The following is a 15,190-nucleotide window of genomic DNA, read 5'->3' on the forward strand; positions in this document are numbered from 1 at the left end:
TTTATCATATACCAGAGCGTTTCAAGAGACCATGCAGCAGGCCCTTGATCGACCTTATCGCATTTCTCCTCTCGGTACATCTCTTCGCCGATATTGTCGATAGCTTCCATAATCTCCTGCTCGGAAACCCCAAAATGGAGCTGCCCAACGTCCAGTTTGCGTCGTCTCTCCATGATATCCCTCTCTGGAAGTCGATCTCGGGTTGGCGGGGAGGGAGGATTTACGTGGCGGACGACGCGGCAGGGATGGCAACTTTATGTGTATCTTCACCTCTCAGGGAGCCTGTAAGTCGAAACCGACTGGGGAGGCTGCCAAAGCGAATCAAGGCGGACGCTTGAGCTGCCACATGCAACGAAAAAGCGACAGGGTGCATACGTGACGCCGTGAAAGCCAAACATCGATGGACACATGTACAGTATAGTCCGGCGCTGTATCACAAAGGCTCTCACGCCTGATCCGTCAGTTTGATGCATGAATGTTCCACAACAGCTGCGGTCATCCTAATAATGCGGCGGCATGGCTGCGTTCATGTTGAGGGGTAACCACCATTGATGCTTGATGGACGTCACCCTGGACCCTCAAAACATAGCATGAGACCGTACCAGTCCGACCCAAACGTCAACTTAACAGCACACTCAAGGAAGCATCACGAAACAAAGGGGGCCATCAATAGTCAGCAAAGTCTCACACGCGAACACTTGAGCGACTGAGCTTTCCTATGCCGACGATGGCTGGCCTCCCAGCTGTGGCAGATCCCGCATTTGTCATGGGCGCCATCGCTAATATAGCTTCGAGTCTGGCCAAGTTGAGCTCCCTGCGTGAAAAAGCGACGCAGTTTCATCCTCGCATGGCAGAATTCCAGACCACTGCAGAGAGTTGCGGTGCAGCTCTCCTGGCCTGGGACAAAGAATGGAACTTGACAACTACTCGGAGGCTATCTATCAATTGCTCTGGCAATCGTCATACGGCGTCATTAAAGATGCCAGGGCGACTATTGGGAAAAGCTTGGAAGATTTGACGTGTGATATTGAACGTATCCTCGGCACTGACCGTGACGACCCAGCATGGAGGAAGCATTTTTCCATCCACAGAAAGGCGATTCTTCGACGATTTACTTTTGCCCTGTTTAGCGAAGACAGCTTGAAAGACAAGCTCTCAAGGCTTCGGCTTCATATTGCGGATCTGAAGCAATTGACCGACAAGCGGCTCCTAATGATGTCGGGCTCAAAGAGCGTGACCACGCTCGATGCCAAGGGCGCGGCTTGCCTTGGTAAGATCAGCATCGTCGGACAGACGCTCTTCGATGAGTTACTGGACCTGGAACATACATCAAAATGGGCATTAGAGCTACACCTTCCGGGAATTGGCGACAGCCCAGATGCCGAGAAATTGCGGGAACTTGAACCACTTCGGTTATGGCTCACATTCACCCAAAAAAACACCACGCGACGTATCCTATTGCAATATTCTCTGCACGATAATATATATGGAGACTGGACTGGGTCAATTCTTAGCACCAGCCCTGATTCGATCAAGGCGACGAACCCGAAAGTGTTTAAACGCCCCAGTCCCGCGCAATGGACTCGTCCCTTTCGCACTCTATTCAAGAAGGGCTTTTTTCAAGATAGGGGGGCCCACGCTGAGTGGCAGGCAGACCAGGCCTCCTTGATGCTTTCATTATGCAACTGGGCTACGATTCTATGGACCAGTGAGTGGACCGAAGACGTTTGTTGCTGCATGATTCGATTCATCAAAGTTGCGAGCACTCCCAGAGAGGAGGACCACAGCCTGCATGCTCTCGCTGTTCGGCAAGATCACATCCATCCGGATGGGCAAGAGCAACGGACGCCGTGGGCAAATGAGCACGAGTGCCATTTCACCGGCACCAAGCTCCAGAAACTTGGGCTTGTCCTTGCCGAGACCGTCTGTGCGACACCGTTTCGACAGGAAGGCGACGAGATGGCGACGTACCAGCAATGGAACCATGCGACGCAAAAGTGGGATGGTATTTCTGAGCCAGATCTTCTCGGCCTCGTGTATTCCTACTCCAAGTCGTATGCTATACGCAGAGCAGTGGATTTTTGTTTGACGGCTTGCGATCTCAGTCAAGATCCCGACGGCATGTGGAGCTTTTACGAAAGACTCTGCAAGGAAGTTCTCGTCCCGTACGACGCATTGCATCGATTTTCACTAAGTATGAACGATGGCTAACCGTTTGATGTCAGGGTCAAGTCCTGGGCCGAAATACAACAGCGCAACCACAGACAACTTATGAGCAGCCCTTGGTTCAGCTTCGCGTCCGCAGGCCCAACCTGGCCCGACAAAGCATTCGAACCACCTGGTGCTTGCCATACTGCCGATTGCGCTCCAGCTTCTCAGGCTGCTACAGCGCCAATAAATGCTGATCCTGCCGACGCGAGGCCCGTTGTGGCAGGCCCTGTTACCGTATCGGCCGTCGCCCGAAACCCGTGAGATTCTGCGCATGAAGGAGGCATGAGAGAAAGGATTTTTTTTACGTTACGAGAAAGACTCCGGGGATGTCTTCCAAGGGATATTTTGATGCTCGTGGCAGTATACATGTGTGCGATTCTCTGTGGGAGACAGGCCCAATAAAGTTACTGCAACAATGTGCCCAAGGGAGAGGCTCAATTGGTGACAGCCCTCAACACCCCGCGTGGCGAAAAGCCAAAGCCTCGTAGTACCTGCAATAATCGATACTGTCGCCGAAGAGTTCTCGACACTAGATGGTAGCGGAATAGCGGAAAGCTCTTCTTCGAAGTGGTGCTGACCGCGCGGTATTGACGAGTCGCCGACCCAGAACGGGGCCGGACGCGGGGAGGGGGGCAATAGCAACACAATTCCATGTTACTAGCAGTAACGTGGTATCTAAGCATGCAAAAGAAACAGAAAGAAAATGATCGATTTGACAAGCACGGTGATTCGCCTTTCCTGTACGCATGCAACCTTGAGGCTCTGCTATCATGTCTGATCGTGCAGAAATCCTGAGCGATGCACGCAAACACCGTCTCGGCGCTTGATGAAACCGGGCTGCCGCCTAACTAACAAACAAATGCTGGCGGGCAAGCCAGTTGACGACACGCCGAAAATTTATATGCAAGGCGTCGGACGCCTTATACGACTGAAACCAGCCCACGACAACGCCTCGCCACTCACCCGTGCGGGTACACAGCACATGCAGCTGGCAGGATGGTCTACATAGGTGGTCATATACCAGCTATTGGCCGCGCAAAGGCACAGCCATCCACGGCAAATGAAAAAGGCTGTCATTCGAAACTCGAGATGCTGCCACTGCCTGGCGGCCTCCAATGCTGCTGTTTGGCACGAAGCGCCGATGTGCCGGCATGTGGTCTCATATTTAAAGCGAGACGAGGGAGCATATCAGATTGATCTGGGCCGTGGGTAGCTACTTCGTAGTCAATGTCGAGAATCTGCATTTTCCAGGAACTCTCTGCAAGACAAAGCCTGTTTCGAAAACAAAAGCCCGTTGCATGTTGCCATGGATCTCAATGGAGACACCGTTGGTCCTATGTCTCCCCTCACCGTCGCCTCAACGCCGGGACTTGACATAGATGGCACCGACATTACTGCGTTGCAGGACACACCACAGTCGCTGCAGGGAGATGAGCCCCACGCTGAAGACGTCGATGAGCGCCCAAACACCCCTGCTGAGTTATCATCGGACGAGGCCCAAGCTGCCAAAAAACAAGCATTGGTATAGTCGTTGAACCGTGATGCTATCTTGCCGTTGATGTCACGGGCTGACTGGAACAAAACAAGTATCGAGAGGGTGCTGCGGCTTACCTCGATGCCCTTGAGCGGTTCCGAAATTACAAGCCGGAGGATTTACCCGTTCCTGGCGTAAACTTTGCGCCGGAAATTGATGCCAGCCGACGCATTGCATCTCTGGCACCGAAATTCTCGGTGGTGATGTTTTCTAACCCAGCTGGGCCTCCATGCATGATGCAGCACGGCTTCACCTTTTCAGGCGAGCGTAAGTAACCAAGAACCGAGAACATTGCCCGCTCGGCATGAGCTCAACGCATCTGGCAGGGATTATTCGACGACCGTACCAAGCCGAAGAGGTCGATCAGATCGCTGGCGATAAGAACGAGACAGACATCAACATTTAGTAAGAGCTGTGACAAGAAGGGAATTCGATGGGTGAGGAGGCCTCGCTAACTTTGGTCAGTGAGCTCTCTTGCAAGCTCATGATATTCTCCCAGACAAGAGCCATCGTATCACTCGTGGATTGGCTCGAGATGCCGGCCGATCTCAAATGGCGAGTACAATCCTCTGCATTTTCAGGCCTTTCGACGAGAATAGTCATGCCTTCCCAAACGAACGGCACCGCCAAAGGCCCAGGGCCGAAAAGAGACCCGAAGTCGGCCACATACAGTTCGTCCAGGTGCCCCGCGTCCCCTCCCCGACGAACACCAGCTTGGCTAACGTGTTGTAGACATTTGGTTCTTCATACCAAGTGTCGAGCTCAAAACTCACGACAAAAATCCGGTCTTCGAACATCCCTTGACGGGGTCCTGGCGCCCGATGCCGGTAGGAGACAGCTTATGGATTAAGGAAGAACCGAGGCTGTTTTACATGAAGTGGGATGTCGCTGCCAATATGGTTCGAATCTTTACTTCACTCCAACAGATTGACTGGATGATTGCCACATGTCTCGACGCTGAAAATCTGGATGTCCGTGCGGATCCATTCGTCTTGCTGACCGGTGCCTTCTCCGCGCTCCTAGACGTGTGCGTAAAGGATTTCGCGTATATATCATCAAGGGATCAGGACAAGGTATGCCATCTACAGGAAAACGTCGCCATGGGGTCAATATCAATCTGTGTATCGCACAGTTGCTAACCGTAAGTCCGTGTCAGATCGACGCCGCTCTCAAGCTGCCGATAGACATCTCCGCGCAACAGGAAGAACAAGTCAAAGAAGACATCATCAACATGCGGAGGCTCTTGCCGATGCGACTCCGACGCTACAAGTACCTAGAGTTCCTGAACCGCATCATCAAGGAAGCCATTGAGCACCACCAGCATGCGCGGAGCACATTTGAGATTCCACAGCTTCCGTTTGAGCGCGTCCACTGCAACATGCGCGCCATCCTCAGCGTCACTGAAACGATGAAGGCGGAGCTTGAGGCACAGATGACATTATGGGATAACTGCATATCCAGTGTGCGTTGCAGACTGACTCCGAGAAATGCTGAAAATGACTCTCGTTCGCTGACCGAGTAACGTAAATTCCTGGTATCAGCTATCCAACCATGTCAGCCTGAGAAACTTCAAGGCTATCAACGCACACACCGACTCTCTTAACCGGATAGCCGAGCTTGGCCGCAAGGAGAATATTGTTATGACTGATATTTCGCGGGCGGCGAGAGTCGACAGTGAGGCCATGAAGGTCATCGCTATGCTGACGATGCTTTACCTACCAGCTACATTTGTCGCAGTAAGTCGCCACCTACCATTTTGCTCATGAACCGAATGCGGTCTACACATTATGCTGATCTCGATGGACCATACAGACGCTCTTTAGCATGGGTATATTCCATTTCGACTATGATAACGGCAATTCAGGTCGGTTGGGTCTGTCTAGCCAATGGTGGTTATACGTCGTGATCGCATTGCCGTTGACGCTGATGACCCTTTTTTCGTTTCGATTCATTTCGGATCGCAACAAGAAGCAGCAGGCCAAGATGTTGGATGACCAGGATAAGCAGGAGAATTCGGAATAGCCCAGACCTGAATCGCCTATCTGCCGGGTATCAGCATCGGCATTTTGGAAGCAGTGCCTCAGCCACGGAAGGCTTTCTGTTTCTGCGCTTTACGTTTAATGTTTATGCGCAGCTCTCTCTCTCTTCAGTCTCCTTGTACAACACAGAGCACATTAGACAGCTGCTAGAATGCTTCAACCCCATCCTAGTTTCTTCTCAAAGGCTCCTCAAATCGCGGCTGTCGACGGCCCGTGTCCAAGCGCCCCCCCCCCCCCCCCCGGCTTGTGCCCAAAGCTTCAGCTACCCCGCGAGGGCGTTCACAATTTCTGGTGTTGGCCATGCAAGCCACCTCAATGTGCTCGTCGTTGGAGCTCATCGTCACGGGCTCCGGCGACGACGAGCTGAGCCTGTGGCGGCAGCCATCCTCATGCAGGCAGGGCGCCCCAGACGGGGGTTGAAACGGCGATGTTGGGGCCACGACAAGATATTATTCGCGATGGACGGCTCGCCACAATGCGCCTCGAAGAGGTATAAAATGGGCACGGGCTCTCGACCTGTGAATCAGGGTCCCTTCCCAGTTTCATGCATTCGAAAGAACGAAAACAAAAGGCAGTTGGACACCTTCAGATACACAACGCAGACATCAAACTCCGCCGCGCAACACAATGGCAGACAACAGCAGCAGCGACAACGAGGTAGGTATTGATCTGACTGACTTGACCGCCGCCACGCTTCACTTGTCAAACCAAAATGACATGACATGCCCAACGCTGACGTCCACAGTTCCCCAGCGCGATCGGCGAGTTCTGCTGGTTCGAGATCCCGGTGCACGACGTCGCGCGCGCGCAGAAGCTCTACGGCGACGTCTTCGGCTGGGAGTTTGAGTCGGAGCCCTGGCCGTGCGGCAAGGACGGCGTCGTGTCGTACCACCTGTTCCACAGCCGGGGCAAGGCCCTGCACGGCGCCTTCAACCTCCTGGAGGAGGGCCACGAGGCGACCAAGCACGCCGGCGGCGGCAAGCAGGAGGCGACGCCGCCGCTGCCGTCGTTTGTCGTCGAGGAGTGCGACGCGGCGCTGGAAAAGGTCAAGAGCCACGGCGGCGCGATGCAGTGGTGAGTGGTTTCCTCATCCCTTCCCCCTGTTGTTGGACTGTGCTCGTTCTGGCTGGCGCGTCGATGGACGCTTCTTCTCGTTGTTGAGAGGAAGAAGGTTACATGTGATAATGGATGGCGTGGCTGACGGACGAGGGTGCAGCCCCAAGACGGAGATTCCGCGCGATAGGGGCTTCTATGCGCGCTTCACGGACACCGAGGGCAATGTGATTGGCATCTGGTCCCGAAAGTAAACTAGATTGACTTTGTTTGGATGGCCCAGCCGCATGAGGATATTCGAATGAGCAGGCAGTGTCTGTTGTCCGTGGCTTGTTGATGGACCAGACAGTTGCGGGCCGAGACCCTGACAAGCCATCGTTGCTACACGTTGGTGCCTTTATTATCTACATGAGATTGAATCACTCTATCGTTTCAATGGGAAATGAGCGGTCCCGAATCCCGTGCTCGGTTGCACAGTTCCCCGTTCCGCTGGCCGAGTTATCCGTGCCGGCGTGGTCCATGACGTATTGCCGCCCCCTGTGCATGTTGAAGGATGGCCTACTAGTTCCGGCAGCACAGCGCGTAAGCTGCATGCCAGGCACCCGAGCTGAGCCAAATGCAGCCGGATCTGTGGTTTTGTAGTTGTCAACGTAGTGACTAGTGACTCACATTGTACGAAGTATATATCGTATCACCGAGGCCAGCCGATACTACTAGATGTCTCTCATCGCCTGCATCGCAACTCTCATTCAACGTGCATAATATATGTATATATATATATATATATATAAGACAACACAGGGCATGTGCTCTTAGCCTACCGCAGCACCGGCAAGGCCAAAGCCATCACTCTTCGCACGTCGCTTTCGAAGAACAACAAAACTCCATCGAACATGTCAGCATATCCACCCCCTCTCAACATCCTCATCGTCGGGTGCAGCATCGCCGGCCCCACGCTCGCCACCTTCCTCCTCCTGTCCCCCCTCCCCGCGTCCCAAAAGCCACACATCACCATCCTCGAGCGCGCGCCCGCCCTCCGCCCGCACGGCCAAAACATCGACGTCCGCGGCGCCGGCGTCACCATCCTGCGTAAGCTCGGGCTTCTGGACGCCGTCCGCGCCGCCACCACCGGCGAGGCGGGCGTGCAGTTTGTCGACGCCGCGGACCGCGTGTGGGCGGCGTTTCCCGCGGGTCGCAGCAGTGGAGAAGAAGAAGAAACGGCGGCGGCCTCGGCGGCGGCGTCGCCTACGAGTGAATTTGAGATCCTCCGCGGGCGGTTCGCGCAGCTGTGCTGGCGGCGCAGCGAGCAGGCGAGCGAGCGCGTGCGGCGGGAAGGCGGCCGGGGCATCGAGTTTGTGTTTGGCGACCGGCTAGATGAGCTGGAGCAGCGGGGGGATAACAAGGTGCACGTTCGCTTTGCCCAAAGCGGCGTCCGGCGCGCCTTTGACGTGGTCGTCGGCGCGGATGGGCTGCAGTCGCTCACGCGGCAGATGGCCTGGGGGTGCGAGGGCGAGGGCGAGCGCGTGAAGCGGCTGGGCATGTACGGCGGCTTCTTCAGCATGCCGCGCGTGGGGGCCACCGACACGGCGTGGCGGAGATGGTATCACGCGCCGGGCCGCCGGGGCATCATGCTGCGGCCGGACGGCACGGGCGAGCGGACGACCGTCTTCATGGCGGTAGTGAAAGACGACGACGACGGAGACGCGAGGTTGGATGCCGCGGCGACGAGCGGACGAGGAGGCGTGCAGGTGCAAAAGGAGCTCCTGCGGGAGTACTTTGCGGACGCGGGCTGGGAGAGCGAGAGGGTGGTGAGGGAGATGCTGGCCACCGATGACTTTTACTACGACGCGATTGCGCAGGTCAAGATGGAGAGCTGGAGCAAGGGTCGAGTCGTTCTCGTGGGGGACGCCGGGTGAGTCCTACCCCCTTCTCTCCCCCCTTCTTGATATAGATAGAGACATCTCCCGCTTCTCCGCTGCGAAGCTTGTGGCGATACTCTCTGCACAGAGGAGCTAACACTCGCCCTCAAACGTCAAAGGTACTGCGCATCGCCCATCTCCGGCATGGGCACGACCCTCGCCCTCAGCGGCGCGTACAACCTCGCAGGCGCCCTGCTGCGTCACCCAAGCGACCCGGGGGCCGCCTTCGCCGTCTACGAAGACGCCATGCGCCCGACGGTGGACCGCGCGCAGAAGCTCGCTCCGGGGATGCCGCACTTGCTGCACCCGCAGACGGCATGGGGTGTCTGGATGCTCAACGCAATCATGTTCGTCCTCTATCGGTCCGGACTGCTCCCGCTGCTCGCGCGATTCGCGGGACCGCCGGCTCACTCCGTGCCGGTGCCGGACTATGGCTTTGAAGAGTTTAGTGAGGAAGCATTGTGACATGACCAAAATATAAGCATCAGGGACAGCGGCGGCGGAGGTTGATGTGGCAGAGTAGGGCTGGACATCTCGACTCGCTCGTGTATAAACTAATAAGACGCCATTTGAACCCCCTAGGACGCTTTCTATTAAATTCAATAGACACAAGTATGTGGCTTGCACCATGGCCAAGGTACTAGTAACGGCACACTATAACCCCCTCGCGCAGGGTCCTCAGGTGCGGGCCGTCTTGCCGCTGTCCACGAACTTGGACGGGCCGGGCCGTCCAGCTTCAGCTCGTTTCCGGTGCCTAGAGGATGGCTCCACGTGGATCACCTTGCTGCCCGTACGCCACATGCAATTTGTCTGTCGCCAGAATCCTACTTCGGCACATTCGTCTCACTATTGCAAAAATGTTTCCACCCCTACACTACAGTCAAAGCTCTTTCCACAAAAGCTGATGGCTCGCCCGGATTAGAATACTGACCTAGCCTTCCCTGCTACGATAGGTGTGTGTGAATTGCTTCGAGCAGGCCACCCTGCTTCCGGTGCCGCGATGGTCCGCTCGGACCGTCGCTGGAGGTCGCCGAAACCCTTCGGCGAGTACGCGGTTGGAATGGCGTGTCCTCGACTCCATGGCGGCCTGATCGGCTCTTGACTAACGACCACGGAGCGGTCTCGCGGCGTATTTTCTCGTACGAATCACGATGGGGTGACGTGTGGCATCGCTCTGGTCGTCGAGCTCTTCTGGATAATGCGCTCAAGCAGCCCGGCCCTGCTGCCCGTGGTTGCGTTGCGTCGAATGGCCCGGGGTTGGAGCCTGCATGCCGAGATCGTGCCCGCTCGTTGCCGCGGGCTGTGAGACATCGGGACGCCCTTGTCGTGATTCGGGAGAAAGCGACCGCGCAACCTACCGGGCAAAAGGAGGTGTAACGTGGCGCCTGATGAGTGATTGTTCTCTTGTTCTTCCTGCCGGTGCGACGCCATCCGAGCCGGTCAGCGGTAATGTCTTGCCGTCCCGTTCTTGTGGCGTGGGTCATGTCGGTCTTGTCTTGGCGTTTGCTGATTCGATACTGAGAGCCCGCGTCTTCTCGACATCGTGACGGGGTGCCCGAAGACTCTCCGCCGACTCGGTTGCGTCCGCGTTTCCCGTCCGAGGTCCCGTGCCGACGCGGTTTTTTTTCGCGCTTTGCTAATGCGTGTGGACGAAGACTGTTTGCTGCGTCTTTCGCCTTGGCCGGCTCGAGGCGAACAACGTCTGGGCGGGCAATGTCATGTTTAAACTGCGCCCTTTGGAATGCGTCGATTCTGTGAAATGTTGTGGGACTGGTGTCAAACACGCGGATGGTAGTCGCGCGTCTTTGGGACCCCTGGATATCGTTGTGGCTTTACTGTTTTCTCGGCGTCGACTGGCGACGTTTTTTGGGCGGGCGACGCGACTGTGGGACGCGAGTGGCGGTTTGTGTCGTGGCGACACGTGTTTCAGGATGAGTGGCACTATTTACAGTCACGCGTTTCTCTATATTCGTGGATGCGTCCGAGACCTGCCGAGCCGGGCCTATAGTGCCGCGCTATCCTATGCCGGGCTGCCGTGCCGCGGCGGGTTGGCGGGCTCCGGCGGGCCAGCGCAATTAAAGCCGTCACGGGCTGCGGCGGGCCGGCGGGCTGCGCGTGATTGGAGCTATAGCGGGCTGCGCGTGTAATTGAAGCTATCGCGGCTGCAGCGGGCCACCGGGTTACGTACGGCCGGACATAGAATGGCACTATAGCCCACTATATAGCAGGGGCTGCCATTGGCTATAGCGGGCTTAGCAGGCCTCGAGGTATGTGAATAGAGAAACGCACAACTATAAATAGTGCTACTCTTTAGGTTGCCACGTCATGAGACAAGCACACGTCACCATTTTCCATGTTTCAACTTGCGTACTGAGCTCGCTAATCGAGATGCCAGTCTCATAAATGACACGGCGGGTAGGGCCAACTGGAGTGTTTCCAATATCATCTGCTCATTCTCACTGCGAGCAGAAACTGGTTCGCAAGGGTAACTAGGCACATGCTGAGTTTTCATCAGCCCGTTTCGTCATCGGTTCTTCGACAAAATTCAGACCTCAGGCGAGCCTGTTCCCACATATCTGAGGAGTTGGAGAGCGAGTCCAGGTAAGTTTCATTTGTCACGAGATGACGGCCAGACCTCTGATCTGAAATTGATAGTGATACAATATTCTGAAGAGATCGCAAAGATGCACATTGACAATACGGACACGGCCTATCATGAGATTCAAGCCGCCACAAAGCCTCTATCGGCCCAACTCCTACCGAACTCAGCCGATTTCAATGGCGCCAAGGAAGGTTTCAGCTTAAGCCCCAAGCTCAAGCAGGCACACCCTGATGACCTCCTGACTGCATCGCTGGCCGATTTGGCAACGATATGGCAATGGAACAGCATAGTTCCACCAGCATTCGAGCGATGCGTCCACCATATTATTCAGGAACATATACAATCCCAGCCCAACGCACCTGCCATCTGTGCCTGGGACGGCCGGCTTTCATACAAGCAGCTGGACCACTTATCTGGGCAGCTAGTTGGCCGGTTGATTAACCTCGGCGTCAAACCGGACACACTAGTACCACTCTGCTTCGAAAAGTCTATGTGGACGCCAGTTGCAATGCTGGGTGTGCTCAAGGCTGGCGGTGGCTTCGTCTTGCTCGATCCCGCACTTCCTGAGAAGCGCCTCCAATCAATCATTCAACAGCTCGGATCGAGCCTCATCTTATCATCTTCCTCCCAGCATAACCTAAGCTCGCGGCTAGCGAAGACGGTCGTTCAAGTCGGGGCAGAGACGATTGGCTTACCTGAATGTACCATCAACTATACCGAGCAAGTTCAACACCCTTCCTCGGCAATGTTCGCAGTATTCACATCGGGAAGCACCGGCGTTCCCAAAGGAGTTATATCAAGCCATAGCAATTTTTGTTCTGGCCTGAAACATCAACGCCACCTTTTCGGTTTCACCAAATGCTCTCGGGTGCTGGACTTCGCACCATACGCCTTTGATGTTTCGATCCACAACGCTTTTGCCACACTTGCCTCAGGAGGATGTTTATGTATTGCATCGGAAGAAGATCTACGAAACGACATCAGCAAAACCATATCGGAGCTTAGAGTTACTCTTACCGAGCTCACGCCCTCGGTAGCGCGTCTCATTGATCCAGACACAGTACCTCACCTTGAGACATTGATGTTAGGTGGAGAATCGGTCTCTATTGGCGACGTGACACGATGGTGGGGCAAAGTTCGTATCATCAACGTTTATGGACCAGCTGAGTGCCTCGCCAGTACGATTAACTCGAAGCCGTCCAGCCCTGAGGAAGCCCTTCGTATAGGGAAAGGGGCGGGGTTGGTGACATGGGTTGTTGATGCAGAGGACCATAACAACCTCTTACCCCTTGGTTCCATCGGCGAGCTCCTCCTCGAAGGGCCCCTTGTTGGCCGAGGTTACCTTAATGACCCAGAAAGAACTGCCGCATCATTCATCACCGACCCTACATGGCTCCTTCAAGGCGCTCCAGACCGACCAGGACGCCACGGCCGGCTCTATAAGACGGGTGATTTAGTCCGGTACAACGAAGATGGAAGCCTCTCATTAGTTGGTCGAAAAGACACTCAAGCCAAGATCCGCGGCCAAAGGGTCGAGCTAGGAGAAGTCGAATACTGGGTCAAACATTTCATGCCAGCAGCAATCCAGGTTGTGGCGGAGATTCTGGCGCCACAAGGGCATGGTACCCCGCTGCTGGCGGCATATCTCCAACTCGATGGTCTGACAAACTCCGCCGAGCCGGAGAGTACTGCATGGGAGATACTCGCCATTCCTCCGAATGTGGAGAACAACCTGGCTAAGCATCTGCCAAGCTACATGGTGCCCACATTGCTCATTTCCATGCGCAATCTGCCGATGACTGCCACAGGAAAGATGGACCGGAGACGGTTGCGAGAGATAGGGCAGTCATTGTCTGTCGGACAACTAGCGCACATGCGGACGAAGGTGCGAAGTGTGAAGCGACAGCCAACGTCAGATACTGAGCGGGAGTTGCAGAGAATTTGGGGCCAAGTTCTAAATCTTGATCCATGCACAATTGGGATGGATGACAGCTTTGTGCAGCTTGGAGGCGACTCGATCACGGCCATCCAGCTTTCGTCGCTTGCTCGTTACTCATCAATCAACGTCCGCGTTAGCGATATTCTTCAACACAAGACGATATCCAGCCTCTCAAGAGAGGTCGCTGTACCAACACACTTGCAAAAAACCACTTCCACACATGTCGATGAAAGTATTGGCTCACTACAGCTAAGCCCAATCCAAAGGCTATATTGCCACGTGCAATCCGACCCAACTATTTGCTTTGACCAATACTTTTTGCTCAAGATGCGCAGGAGCGTCGACCGTCAATCATTGTGTTCGGCACTCCAGACCATTGTTTCAAAACATAGGATCCTGTGTGCTCGTTTCAGCAAAGGTCACAACGGAATTTGGGAGCAGCGGATGACAAGGGATGTCACGTCGTCTTTTCGTCTACACTTTCACGAGGAAAACGGCCCTAATGTCGCCCAGGCCATTGCGCAGTGTCGTGCGGGGCTGGATATCAAGAACGGACCGCTTCTATGTGGCGTCCTTTTCGATGAATTTGGGTCACAAAGTCTATTTCTCACCATACATCATCTTGTGGTAGACCTTGTATCCTGGCGGGTGTTGCTTCGAGAGCTAGAGGAACTTCTTACCCTCGGACGCATAAAATTGCCACCATCGATGAGTTTCCCATCCTGGATTTCACTACAGGCTCAGTACACCACCGAGCACCTGGAAACTCTTACCCCGATTCCTCTTGACGTTATACCGCCTCTTCTTGCCTATTGGGGCATGGAAAGCAGGAAAAATCTTCAAGATGGCGTTATTGTTGAGCGCCATGTCATAGATAAGACTACAAGCTCGGCAATTCTCGGTGGCTGCAACGATGTATTTGCAACCCGCCCAGTCGAACTCATGATATCGGCACTTCTACACTCGTTTGGACTCGTTTTCTCCAACCGGTCCCTCCCTACAGTTTTCTGCGAAGGCCATGGCCGCGAGCCATGGGATGATGAGATCGACGTTTCCACAACCGTGGGTTGGTTCACGACTCTATGGCCTGTGCAAATACATCCGAGTGATAGCATTGGTCTGCTGGATACGATTGGGCTGACGGTGGATAGTATCCGCGGCTTAGCCCGGAATGGCTGGTCGTGGTTCAACTCTCGCTTCATGAATGAGGAGAATATCAACACCTTTGCCTCCGAATTTCCTGTCGAGATTGTTTTCAATTACGAAGGCATGTACCAACAGCTGGAGCGAGGTGACGCTCTTTTTGAGCAACTTTGCCTCCCTGCTGGTTGTGCCCCAGCTTCTAGCCTGGAAATACAGCGATTTGGCCTGTTCGATGTCGACTCAAGGGTTGAACGAGGATGCATCATAACATCATTTTCATACCACAAGGACATGCTTCACCAACAGGAAATCATTCAGTGGATTGAGAAATATGGGGACACCTTGAAACGGATAGCAAAAGAACTCCCCGGGACAACCTCCTGACCAAATTAACTCGAGTTCCGTTCGCCGATACCTTACTCTCCCAGGATGCACGAATTGGCTAATCGTCCAAGAGCGATTAAGGTGTTGTACAATCTGCGTCAAGGTTTTCCTGGTATCTGGCACCATTGAATATCCAGCTCCGAAAGTCAAGCCAACTCAATAGGCCCAGCATAGCCATTCGCGCACTAGGGTTGATACAAACCAACACGACTGCCGCATCTATGCATGGGCTCCTCAACGTCCAAAACACCATTCCTTCCAACCAGAACAACTGTGAACTGTCGGCATTTTATTGCAACACAATCAAGACGCAATGCGCGTATTGCGTCTGGGTCGACAACGCCTTCTTCCAATCTAGACACCGGA

The 15,190-nt window shown here is 54.6% G+C and overlaps 3 protein-coding genes across 3 annotated transcripts; all 3 read left to right on the top strand.

Annotated features, from left to right (window-relative positions):
• Positions 1 to 3,978: 3,978 nt before the first annotated feature.
• Positions 3,979 to 5,767, top strand: JDV02_002164 (uncharacterized protein; the record flags this gene model as incomplete). The annotated part of the gene is made up of 7 exons (XM_047983164.1): positions 3,979 to 4,012; positions 4,072 to 4,150; positions 4,211 to 4,416; positions 4,478 to 4,818; positions 4,902 to 5,207; positions 5,287 to 5,481; positions 5,558 to 5,767. The coding sequence occupies 7 exons, from the start codon at positions 3,979 to 3,981 to the stop codon at positions 5,765 to 5,767; spliced, it is 1,371 nt and encodes a 456-aa protein (XP_047839134.1).
• Positions 5,768 to 6,411: 644 nt separating this feature from the next.
• On the top strand, positions 6,412 to 7,091 carry JDV02_002165 (uncharacterized protein; the record flags this gene model as incomplete). Its single annotated transcript, XM_047983165.1, has 3 exons — positions 6,412 to 6,441; positions 6,530 to 6,858; positions 7,001 to 7,091. The coding sequence occupies 3 exons, from the start codon at positions 6,412 to 6,414 to the stop codon at positions 7,089 to 7,091; spliced, it is 450 nt and encodes a 149-aa protein (XP_047839135.1).
• A 618-nt stretch (positions 7,092 to 7,709) lies between these two features.
• On the top strand, positions 7,710 to 9,393 carry JDV02_002166 (uncharacterized protein). The gene is made up of 2 exons (XM_047983166.1): positions 7,710 to 8,749; positions 8,876 to 9,393. Exons 1-2 carry the CDS (start codon positions 7,731 to 7,733, stop codon positions 9,219 to 9,221), a joined length of 1,365 nt encoding a protein of 454 aa, XP_047839136.1. The 5' UTR covers positions 7,710 to 7,730; the 3' UTR covers positions 9,222 to 9,393.
• The last annotated feature ends 5,797 nt before the right edge of the window (positions 9,394 to 15,190 follow it).

This window comes from Purpureocillium takamizusanense, chromosome 2 (assembly GCF_022605165.1).
Source record: "Purpureocillium takamizusanense chromosome 2, complete sequence".
Lineage (NCBI taxonomy): Eukaryota > Fungi > Ascomycota > Sordariomycetes > Hypocreales > Ophiocordycipitaceae > Purpureocillium > Purpureocillium takamizusanense.

Bases quoted from the DNA above. Each gene is read 5' to 3' on its own strand.
- JDV02_002166 (XM_047983166.1), top strand. From the start codon at position 7,731: ATGTCAGCATATCCACCCCCTCTCAACATCCTCATCGTCGGGTGCAGC. The intron at 8,750-8,875 runs GTGAGTCCTACC...CAAACGTCAAAG, and splicing joins GTTCTCGTGGGGGACGCCGG to GTACTGCGCATCGCCCATCT.